Raw genomic sequence first — 12,787 nt, 5'->3', positions numbered from 1 at the left:
TTTCAATGTCTAATTTTATGTATCTTTGTTTTGCAAGTATGAGGAACTAAACCCCCCTTGGCTAGGGGGGAATTCAAAGCCATGAATATATTTGTAATATGAATTGATTACCTTCAGTTGTGATTTCTGAGTTGTGATTTAATTTGCTTAACTGCTTGATTGATAACTTATTTTTGTATGTCGATTAAGAATGCATACTTAATTTACATGCATGAATTTGATGCTAGAATATAAGTGAATTTCACCTGATCGTTATGAACTTATATTCACAAGTAGTGAAGGTTGCTAGTCACAATCACGTTAAGTAAATTCTTGGCATAAGTTTCATGCAAATCATAGTTACGAATGCCTCGTCAATGCTTATAGTTTTCACAAAGTTTAATGATCTTTGATTGTATCTCTATTGTGCTTTTCACGTAGGGGACTTTTGAAGAATGTTTTGAATTGTTGTATGCGTTTTTCCGTCCAATTCAATAACTTAAGGAAAACTTGAAGATTAAAAAAGTGCTGTTCACGGTTAATCTGAAGTATTGAGATTTACAATTTATTGAAAGAACAACTGAAAATCAATTTAGGTTGCATATGTGTCATGTGTGGAGAAGAACCCTCTAGCTAGTCCATCACCTATCATTTCACCTTAATTTCATGCTTTTGTCAATTCTGTAATTTATTTAAGTTTAATTTACTTCTCGTCAAAACCAAACCCCCCCCCATTATTAAATTATATTATTTAGTTAGTTTTCATTGTTGTTAGTCTTTTAATTCAATTTCCGTCCATTTCAGTTCCTAGTGTCTAATTTGATTGTTTTCATTATTTTGAGTCATTCTAAGTGTGTTTCGAGTTATTAGAGTTTTTAGCCTAGTTTTGTGTCCTTGAGTCTTGTTTAATATTTTTAAATTAATTTAGAATAGATTAGCAATCCCTCCTAATCCCCGGCCTAGAACGATACCCTACTTACATCTATACTACAATTGTCAAAAAGAGGGTTTAATTTGTGTGTCAAGTAATTCTCACATCAAATTTTGCCCGGGGGATCTGGCAGGAAAATGTTGAAGGGATCGGTAATACGGCTATTGATTACTTTACTGAACTATTTCAGTCTTGTAAGCCTAATCTTGTGGAGGAAGTTCAGAGTTGCATGGAGTGTCGGCTCTCCCATGAGGACAACCGTGGGTTAACTGCTATGGTCTCTGAATGTGAAATTATGGAGGCTGCATATCAAATTCCTCCTACGAGATCTCCGGGACCTGATGGTTTTTCTGGCTGCTTTTACCAAGACCACTGGGACACGGTCGGGCTGGACGTAGTCAAGATTGTTAAAGCCTTCTGGCACTCGGGAACCCTGCTTCGCAAACTCAACCATACCAACGTAGTGCTTATTCCGAAGGTGAAGTGCCCAAAAAATATGACGCAATATAGGCCTATTGCATTATGTAATGTCATCTACAAGATTATTGCCAAGGTTCTCACTAATAGGCTTAAGAAGGTGATGCCGAAAGTGATTGGGGAGAACCAATATGCCTTCATGGCAGGGAAGCAAATCCAAGACAATATCCTAGTGGTGCACAAAGTCCTCCACTCCTTACTCCACCAGAAAAAAGGATACCAACATGGAATGGCTATCAAGCTTGATATGGCCATGGCATACGACCGGGTTGAATGAGATTTCCTCTTGGGTATGATGGTTAGCCTGGGTTTTGCGCCTTTCTTCTGCAGCTGGATTAAGGAATGCATATCTACCGTGTTTGTACCATACTTGACCAATCCCGAAACTACCGAGCACCGGCCAACGCTATACTGTCAAGGACCCAGAAGAGTTCCCCTCCGACCAGGAGGCCAATCACTACTCGACACGTGTCAAGATTAGAAGCCAATCAGAGCGCAGCACGTGTCAACATCAAGAACCAATCATAACATGACACATGTCAATGTGACAAAGCTACAAGTTTTTCTATAAATAGGGGTCATCCCCCCACAATATTGCCTAATGCCATTTGTGTTAAATCATTCACAAGAACTCACTAAATTGAGAGCTTGATCCTTTGTACTTGTGTAAGCCCTTCACTACTAATAAGAACTCCTCTACTCCGTGGACGTAGCCAATCTGGGTGAACCACGTACATCCTGTGTTTGCTTCTCTGTCTCTATTCATTTACGTACTTATCTTCACTAGTGACCGAAGCAACCAAGCGAAGGTCACAAAACCTGACACTTTCTGTTGTACCAAAGTCTTCGCTGATTTTGTGCATCAACATTTGGCGCCGTCTGTGGGAAGAGAGGGAGAGATCATCGAGATGGATGCCATGAGAGTATCAGACAAGGTGATCCCCTATCCCCATTATTGTTCATTCTTTGTACTGAAGGGTTCTCAATGTTAATCAGGAGAAGCCTGGAAAGGGGTGCCCTCCACGGTTTTAAGTTATCCCCTACTGGTGTACCGTTAACGCATCTCTTTTTTACGGATGACTCCGTGATTTTTGGAAACGCTTCAGTGGATGAGGCGGAAAGTATAGTGGCAGTACTTCAGACGTATGCTCGGGGCTCTGGTCAAGTGATTAATCTGGCCAAAAGTTCGGTCTTTTTCGGTGCTAATACCCCGAAATGTAGGAAAGCCAAAATCGTGAACTCCCTTGGTATTCAAAGCAAACAGGGATTTGGGAAATATCTAGGCCTGTAGGCCGATTTTGGACACTCAAAAAAAGCTGTCTTTGCCGAAATCCGGGATAAGATCGAAGCTCGAATGTCAGGTTGGGCTGAGCAGTACCTGTCCTAGGCGGGAAAGGAGATCCTTGTGAAATCAGTTGCTATGGCCTTGCCTAACTTTGCTATGAGTTGTTTTAGACTCCCCATTGACGTGTGTCGGGATGTTGAAAGAGCTATTCGAAATTACTGGTGGCGCGGTAATGAACAACGTAAGGGCATACACTGGATCTCCTGGGATCGTCTCATGAAACAGAAAAAGGCTGGTGGAATGGGATTCAAGGATATCCAATGTGTCAACCTTGCTCTTCTTGCCAAGATTGGATGGCGAATCACCCTAAATCCTATGTCCATCCTTGCTTCGGTTTTGAGAGATAAATACTTCCCGGGGAAAACCTTTGGAGAAGCTCCTAAAGGGAAGAACACCTCATGGGGATGGAAAGGTCTCTTTGAAGCTCGGACAGTGTTAAACCTTGGTCTTAGATAACGGGTGGGAAATGGGAAAAGCATTAACATCAGGAAGGACCTGTGGTTCCCTAAACCCTCAACCTTTAAAGTCAATCCGAAGCCAAATCTCGAAGGAACCATGGTTTGTGATCTGATCGACCCAGTTACTAATTCTTGGAGAACGGACTCGATCGGGATCGGGTTTCAGCGAGAAGATGTATTACCGATCTTAAGTATTCCACTCAGCCATGATGGCATTGATGATAGACTGGTGTGGCAGTATGCTACCAATGGGATCTATTCAGTTAAAACTGGGTACAGCTTGGCTATAAAGCTGATGGAAGAAGGTGCTTTGGGAAGGAAAGGGCGAGGCGCCCCTAGTGAAAGTAACAAGCTAAATCTGGTATGGAATAACATCTGGAGTCTGCAGGTTCCAAACAAGATCAAAATCTTCATTTGGCGTTGCTGCAACAATGCTCTGGCGGTCAGACGGAATCTTAAAAGACGTCATATGCGAATTGACAATGTATGTGGTGTTTGTAACGCCATTAATGAAACTGAAAACCATCTATTTTTCCGATGTGAAATTAGCCATGTCTTCTGGTTTTGTTCTCCTCTACACCTCAATTCCCATGTCCTGGAGGGAAGTGACTTTCTAGAAAGCTGGAGCAATTTTTGTGCCCAAGTGAAGGACAGGAACAATGCGGATGACATTCGCTAAGAATTTGCCTTTGGCCTGTGGAGATTGTGGAAAAACAGAAATGAAGTGGTATTTAAAGGGATCCATCGTCAGCCTTTGGATATCTTGGAGGCCTGGAGGAAGAGCACTAGTGAGTATAAAGACTGTTTGGCGCGGGACGCCGATGACTATAGCCTGAGGCTGCCGAAGACAATCATGGCTCCAGAAATTACTTGTACTAAGTGGCAGAAACCTAGGTTCGGAACTATTAAGATTAATACTGACGCAGCCTGGTGTAAAGATACTATGCGCATAGGGGTGGGTTGGCTGGGTCGGGATTTTGCTGGATTGCTCCAAGCGGCTGGTGGGATAGGCTCCGGATTCTGCCATAGTGCCAATGCTACTGAAGCTTCAGCCATCAGGTATGCTTTATTGGCCTGTATTGACCATGGGTTTAATGACATCATCATTGAATCTGATGCAAGTTCGATTATTAAGATGCTGAAGAAGGAAATGTTGGTCGACTTCAGTATTGAGTGTATTCTCGGCGACATTGAGGTTCTAGCGCAAAAGCTGTGGTCTGTCTCTTTTGCTTTTGTGCCTAGAGAGGGCAATCGTGCTGCTCACTCGGTGGCTAAGTATGCCTTTAAGGAGGGCCGATCTTTTTCTTGGGATTGTATTGGCCCTGATTTTCTGTTTAATCTTCTTGCTAAGGATGTAAACCTTTCTATTCGTCTTTAATATATCTCTATCTTTGGTTAAAAAAAAAAAGTATGTACATATGGTTTGAAGTTTGAACTGTGGGAGTCTCCTATAGCAGTATGCCAGCAGAGCAGAGTAAAATTCCAACCATGTACAAGTCCAAAGGCAAAGGCTAATCCTCCTCCACAACTTTTCCTTTCTGACTCCTCCTCAGTCGTCGGTAAAAAACAACAAAAACGAGATCAAATTATGGAGTAAAATTAGGGTTTCTAATTTGGTTGATATCTCTGTTCAAATGCAGCAAACAACCAATCGTTTATAGGCTAGGGTTTTTGTCAGTCCCTAGGGTTATAACTTACTTTTATACAATGAGAATATCAGAGTTCCAGTATTACAATGAGAATATGAGAGTTCCCCTATTTCAAATTAATCACCGAATTATCGTGTTAGAAAATTATAATATAGGATAATGTGAAATTAATTTGAATATTGCCAAATTAACATTTTTACTTTGATTTGTTACTGTCTATATCTCTTGGGACAATTACATGATAATATTGAGGATTAAATAAATACAAAGGATATATCTCTAGTTATGAGATATAGCCTCGCAAGAGTCAAAGTGCCTAATCCCCTTGTGGTTATCATAGTTTTGGTACAATAGCAATAAACAAACCAAGTATCATGCAGAAAAAATGCTAGATCAATCACTTCGACGTGAGCTTATCGAAACCATTCATATTTCTATGATTCCAAAAGCATGAACAAATCAAAACCTAACACTCGACATTAGTGCATTGTTGCAATGGTCAACCCTAGTCAGACTTAAAATCACAGGTCGAAGAGTGGGAGGAAGGGTCCGGAACAAGCCCCAGAGCCTATATACAAAGGCGGCAAAAGCCTGAAAGTGAAAAGAAAAAAAGAAGCTAAGGACTAAGGGAAAAGACAGGATTGGAATATGAGTACACAAATCAATTGAGACACCCAACCACCCATCATGTTAGCTAAGTTGGGAGCACCACCAACCTTACCTATCTATCCATCTCCTTCATGATTTGACTTCACTATTTATTCACCCAATAACATGTTCCTATTCTTTCCAAGTTTCCAACACCATAGGGGATTCTGGGATCCCTCTTTAAGTAAAGCACTGTAATTCATATGACCTATCTTTTTATCATAACGAAAATTATGTTAGCTAAGGTGGGAGCACCACCAACGTTACCTATCTATCCATCTACTTCATGATTTGACTTCACTATTTATTCACCCAATAACATGTTCCTATTCTTTCCAAGTTTCCAACACCATAGGGGACTCTGGGATCCCTCTTTAAGTAAAACACTGTAATTCATATGACCTAGCTTTTTATCATAACGAAAATTATAACCTTAATTCTTAACAATAAAAAAAGATAAGTAAATTTAAGTGTAGAGACACATGATATGGCAAGTGTTCGGATTTCACGATTCAACGATATGTGATTGCTTTGAAATATTGGTACTTCAACATCTAATTTAGTCTATTAGGTAGGTTTTTCTCCACGTGCTGGAGAAAGTAAGGCAACTTGTTGCTGTTATAAGGACAGCATCATGATGGTTCAGTGACTTTCTATCCCACAACCACAAAACGAAGGTGCACAACTAACCCTTTAGGATGGTGTTTTTTTTTTTTTTTGAACTTGATCAATGCTTGGCTTCTAAGGGATGAGGAGGGAGCTACTCCTAATTCACTTAATAGCTTATTTATAAAATTTTGTGTTTATAATTGGAACTGTTCATATTATTATTTTTTTTGTAAAGATTATCTATATTAAAAATCAATTAAAACAAATGGTGTTTATGTGAACACGGAAAATTCCTGAAACGAAAGAGACAAGAATGACGTGCACAAACAAATATTTGTATTTTGATGGTTTTGGGTTACAATCTCTCTCTAATTTGATCCTCTGATTCGATCTCCGTAAGGTGTTGATTTGTGGATGTGTGATTGATCCAAGGGCCGTCGAGGCTTGATCTTGGATGAACTGTTGGAAGTTTCTTCAAGGGGCCGTGGGCTTGATCTTTGAAGGTGGATTTGAGCGGACCTTCAAGGAGCCGTTGGGGCTTGATCTTGAGGATGAGTGTTTCTTCAAGGGCCGTTGAGGCTTGATCTTGAATAATGGTGATGAACGGATCTTCAAGGGCTTTTGAGCTTGATCTTGAAGAACAGTGATGAACGAATCTTCAAGGGCTTTTGGGCTTGATCTTGAAGAACGGTTGGATGTGTGGATTTGTCGACGTTTGTTGATCCAAAGGGCCGTTGGGGCTTGGTCTTAGGATGAACGGATGATGAACGATGGTGCTTTCTTCAAGGGTCGTCGGGGCTTGATCTTGAATTGGTGGAAGTTCTTCAAGGGTCTTTGGGGCTTGATCTTGAATTGGTGGATGGTTGATCCAAGGGCCGTCGGGGCTTGATCTTGGAAGAACGATGAACGAGGAACGAAGAACACTTTCTTCAAAGGCCGTCGGGGCTTGATCTTGAATTGGTGGATGATTGTTGATCCAAAGGGCCGTTGGGGCTTGATCTTTGAAGAACGATGAACGAAGAATGAAGAACGAAGAACGAAGAGAGTTTTCTTGATTCTTCGGGAACCTGGATGCTTGAGAGCTTCGGAGTTTCAGAGCTTCAGAGCTTCAAGGTGTAATATGAATTGGTTTTCCTCAAATGAATGAAATTGGCTTCTATTTATAGAAATTGGCTTCTATTTATAGAAATTTCCAAGACCTAATTTTGAATATAATATCCCAGATGAAATAAGTCGTTTCTGCCAGGTGTTGACACGTGTCCTATTTGATGACTTTTCCAACTCATTTCAATTTTCGTTGAGTCACACGCTACGTGTAAAATTTATGTAATACATGAGCGTTGACACTTTGATTTATCGGTCAACATTTATTTACCGAAATTTCGATGTCTACAGTTTAGTCAATCAATTGTACCAAATATATATACGGTTTTTAATACTTTTACCGAATCCGTACATTTTTTTTAACAGTTCGTTGACTAAATAGTCTCATTTATTTATTTATTTATTTTTTTGCAGAAATGTTATTTACAAAATGCTTCATAAATCAGTCACGTAGTGAATTGATGAGGATTAACTTTTCTTTTTCACGATTCTACGCTTTCCAAAAAAAAAATCTAAAATCATTAAGGAGAAAAATATGCCTCTGCACAAATGAACAAAAAGTGGAGGATGTGAGTCATTTCTTTTTTAGATCTTTGAATGAGGCGATCAAGAAAGTCCCCCCTTGAACTATATAAAATGTCCTTTTAATTTGTTCACATGACTACACAATTGGCTTGAAATAATGCAACTTTAGAATCTCATCCCAGACCCACAAAATGAAACTGCCTAGTATGTCCCTTACAAGATAGTTAGATGGCACAATGCTCCCATTCGTACTATCATGTTTAACTCTTCTCAACAACCTCAAAAAAAACTTGCCCAGCTGACCCTTGTAAAGTTTTAAGATAGTTAGATGCTCTCCCTTTGGAGGTGTATAGCTAGAGGGATAACTATTGAAAGTAGGTTTAACATTGCTAATCATCGAGGGGCCTAATGAGGGAGAGATAGGACAGTTGGAAAGGAGGGGAGGACACCAGAGTACAAGGGGGCATGTGAACTCTTTGGGGTCCCTATCCTAGCCAGATTATAATTTCCAGGATTTAATGAATTTATACGATGAATCACGCATGCAGATGCCAATATATTTCTTCCAGATATTCGACAAGTTACTAAGACCATCTTCAACCCTTGATCTAAAACTTAAAATTTTTAGCTCAAAAAATTTATATTTTTATCCAGAAACAGCTTTTTTACTTCAACATTTCTGGTCTAAAATTTTAATTTCAGATTATTAAGGAATGAATTTTAGCTAATTTTTTTTTTAAATTAACTTTAAAAAAAAATTATGTAGAATATTCTAAATTAATTTTATGAACATTTTAACCTAAAAATATTCAAATTCTGATAAATATTTAAATAATTTTTTTAATTATTTTAGCCTTTGGATTTAAATTTGGCATGTTAGATCTACTTTTTACAGTTAGACTTGATTATATTTTATCTCAGCCGTTGGATTCAATAAATATAAAAAAAAATTTGAATGTAGGCCGTTGGTTGATCCAACGGCCTATTTATCTCAACCGTTGGATTAAAAAGAGCCGTTCGCTCATTGGCACAAGTAACCAACATGCCCACGTGGGTGGGGCCATGCCGGTCTCAGCCTTGGCACGTCGCTCGTGTGCGCGCTTCCCCTGGGGTATCTGGCGATCAAGCGTCGAATTTCACTTGCGCTGGGGGGCCTACATCATTTTCTAGGCTAAATCTAGGCCAATTTCTAGCTTTTTTTTTAAGTTTTGAGTTTTAGATCCAAATTAAAACTTGAATGAATTAGAGGAGAATAAAAAGGAAATTATAGGTTTTAGTTCATATATTGGAGTTGGCCTAACTGAGATATGAGATAAAAGCAAATAAATATCTTCCTTTGAGGTATTCAAGTTACTGGTCGAGTAGTTCAGCAAATATCTACACTTCAATTATTGTGCATTTAATGGTAGTGCTGTCAGGTCAGCTAGCTGTGACATTTTGCAGTAAATTTTTTTTTTTTTTTAAAGACTAGAGATAACATTACCAGGGCCAAAGCCAAAGAGAACAGGAAGCCCACACAGAGGAGCAACACAGGAAACAAGAGTCACAAAGCAGAGGAGGAGGGAACAAACACCAACAGACGCTGCCCCAAGAGCAAGACGTCGCCTCCTCCACTGCAGGGAACCAAAAAAATTTAAGGGGGGCAAGGAACACTTGCACAAATTCCATGGTCAGTCAATGCGGTAACTTTGTTTTCACGGGTAAACCTATTCTATGATACAAATGTCTATGTCGGACTTGGCTGTTAAAAATCAATGACTCCTAAAAATCAACAGCGAAGTTCTTTCCGTCTATGTCTATGTTCGTTTGTGAAGTTTTTTTAAATAACTGTATTTTTTGCACGAAACATCTCAAATATTTCTGGAATCTAAAAACTTTTTCAATTATTTAAAAACATTTTTCAAACAAGCCGAATATAAGTTATAATAACATGAGAGTTTGAACACAAAATTATATACATAAAGAAAGATCAGAAGACCTAGATATGTCACTGGTTACAGGGTAGAATATCTTCTTGGGGTGTGTGGATCAATTTTTTCATAGTAGGTCACGTTACAGGGTAGAATACCTTGTTAATTTCTATCTCTTGTTACTTCTTGGATTCGAGCTGTGATTCCAAATAACTCAACAGACATTGTTGTGAGTCTTGTGACCTGTCGCCTATTGAAAATCCTATTAACATATCTTCATGTTTGATCCATTTTGTCTTTTATAGTAGGTCACGTTACCCTAGTTACTTTGTAACGAGCATGTTGTTGTGACGATAGCGTAAGTTAATTACATGTTAAATGTGAAAGTACAATCAAGCTGGAATGGAGATATAACTGAGACGTTATAATCAGGGCCAACCCTGAGTATTGAGGGGCCCTGTGCAAAACTTAGATGGAGGCTCTTCATTTTTTTAATGTTATATTTCATTATTATTATATTTTTTCAATTTTTTCATCTATAAAACTAAAATATTATAAGTTACTGCAACAAAAATACGTTGTTTGATCAGCTAGGTGTTTTTCCTTACCTTCAAAGGTTTTGAGTTTGATACACGTTATACGTTGTTTGATTAGCTTCCTTACCTTCAAAGGTTCTGAGTTTGATACATGTTGAATGCTTTTTTGTTATCTCTTGTTTACAAATTTGCAAAAACTTAAAATATAACAAAACAACATCGTTGGGATTCAAACCCAACACATGGGCTATAAGAAAGAGGAGCTAGACCGCTTGTGCTAGAACTACAAGTAAGATTATATTTTGCATATAATCTATTTTATATGCATCTGTATACATGTAATCAAAATTTAAGAGCCCTTCCGAATCAGGGGCCCTGTGCGGTGGCACCTGTTGCACACCCTCAGGCCCGGCTCTGGTTATAACTGGTGATATGTAAATGTGATGATAATATCAATATTTTTTCAGAAGGCTAACTTATTCAACTTAGATATTATTGTGGCGATATTTTAAATCGATATACAGGGGCAAATTCATATAGAGACTCGGGTGGCCCCAGGACCTTTCGTAGGTTAGAGAAATAGTTGGAGTAGGTCCTTAAAGGACCCTTCAAATGCCTGGTACGAGACCCTTTTGTGCTCACCTAATATCAATGAAATGTTGTTCACATCTAATAGCACTTGGCATGAGGTATTGAGAGGACTCAATTGGGTCGATCAATAGAGGACAACATGCACACCACGTGCTTGACAAAATGTTCAACTGAAAGGAATTTGTGCGTTGCAATCATACGTATTTGTGATAATTTTCTAAGTCAATCACACAAAATTAAATTTAACTTGCATACTTCTAACGAGTTGCCATTGTAGTCATTTTAAATTCAATCATGCATGGTTAAGTTCAGCTCACCCACTGAACATGTCACTAAAACAGTTAATCCAGCCAGTAACATGTGAAAAAATTAAAACACTGTAAACTAATGGACTTGAGCCATATGCTTAGCGGTGGTTGTAAATTTCTCTCCTCGACATGTACAAGAGAGAGAGAAAGAAACTGACCCAGAAAACCCAAACCAAGCAAAACCCCAAAAGGGCACGCTTTTCCATCTTATATAATCCACTAGCTCTCTCCCTCTGTGTCTATATCTCTGTGCGGTGGTGGTGTCATTGTATGTAAGGGGAGAGAGAGTGAAAGAACAGAGAGAAAAATAAAAAATAGAAGAAAAGAAACGGCAAAGGCATCCCTATCAAAAACTCTGTCTCTACTTGCTTGCACCCTTCGCAGAGGGTGTGGCCTCTCAACTCTGTAAAAAAAAGCCCTGTTCATACTTTAGGAGTGAGAAAGTTAAAGAGAGAGAGAGAGAGAGAAGTGTCTTTCTGTTTGTGGTAGAGGAGCAGAGCAGAGAGGTAGTAGACGTATATAAGAGAGATGCAGCAGCACCTGATGCAGATGCAGCCCATGATGGCAGCCTATTATCCTAACAACGTCACTACTGATCACATTCAGCAGGTCCTCCTCCTTCTTCTTCTTCTTCTTCTTCTCCTCTGCTTTTTGCTGGGTTCTTTTTTTCTTCAGTTGCTTTGCTTCTGCATTTCCATTTGGTTTTTGGTTTCTCTTCAAGCTAGTTTTCTGTTACCATATTTCTGTTTTGTTACGTTAGTGATGTTTAAATGGGTGTTGAGAATACAAGGTGCTTGCAGCTTAGTTGGTTAAGAGCATTCCTGTGGTCCGGGTTCGACTTCCCCTCCCATTCTTGCTTTTTTTATGTTGGTTATCTTGTTTTGCTCCTATGTTATTTAAATTGGACCGGATCTCTTTCACCAAAGCCACCGGATCAAGTGATCCGAGCATTTCAAATTTCATCCGACGGTCAAAAATTATGTTGGAAGACATTCGGAGAGAATCTCTTCTCTTTATATTGTTTCCACCAGATAGAATCTCTTCTCTTTATATTGTTTCTTCCATGTTCTATCTGGTGGAAATATTAATAGCTCACATCATCGAGCATTTTTGTATGCTTAATCGATATCATGAGTTTATTTAGGGGCCTCTTGCTGCAATCTGAGTGAAAGAATGGTGATTTGGTTCTATTTTGATTAGTTGTGACTAGTGAACGAATATTTTGTTCTTTCATTTGCGAGCGGTATCTCGAAAAATCTATGATAGCATCCCTAGTAGTATGAACCTTATAGCTTTATTCTTACTGATTGCATTTATATTATGTGAATCTGTTTTGGCAGAAATCCTACGGTGCTCCGAATTATAGGATACTCTGAACTTTTTAACTATTAGATCTCGGTTTTTGTTTTATTTTTAAACAAAAATCTAATTACTGTGCCACCAACTTTGTAGGGCATAAATTGAAGATTTTGATAGTTCCCTTACATCGTTCTCCTTTTGATGGTTTCTTGCTGCCATTGTGGAATTGTTTGATTTCCGTTAGTTTTTCTGTTTCAAAATTTTAATTGCACATTTTCTTCCTTGTCATGCATACTCACTCAGTAGTTTTGAATAACAACCTAGATGCTCGCTCACCACACTCAAAGAAAGGATTGTGTGAGTTGCAAGAAAGGGATGAGATAAGGGTAACTTTTATAGCTGAGATGTTCATCAGCCT

The 12,787-nt window shown here is 38.8% G+C and overlaps 1 protein-coding gene across 1 annotated transcript; it reads left to right on the top strand.

The window, feature by feature from the left end:
* Nucleotides 1-2,807: 2,807 nt before the first annotated feature.
* On the top strand, nucleotides 2,808-3,188 carry LOC139195106 (uncharacterized mitochondrial protein AtMg00310-like). The gene has a single exon (XM_070820300.1). The coding sequence runs from the start codon at nucleotides 2,808-2,810 to the stop codon at nucleotides 3,186-3,188; it is 381 nt and encodes a 126-aa protein (XP_070676401.1).
* The last annotated feature ends 9,599 nt before the right edge of the window (nucleotides 3,189-12,787 follow it).

Source organism: Malus domestica, chromosome 04 (genome assembly GCF_042453785.1).
Source record: "Malus domestica chromosome 04, GDT2T_hap1".
NCBI lineage: Eukaryota > Viridiplantae > Streptophyta > Magnoliopsida > Rosales > Rosaceae > Malus > Malus domestica.
Note: the sequence above shows the minus strand (reverse complement) of the source record. Positions and strands in the feature narration are given on the sequence as shown.

Excerpts from the sequence above, each read along its gene's own strand:
- LOC139195106 (XM_070820300.1), top strand. The coding sequence starts at position 2,808 with ATGGCCTTGCCTAACTTTGCTATGAGTTGTTTTAGACTCCCCATTGAC.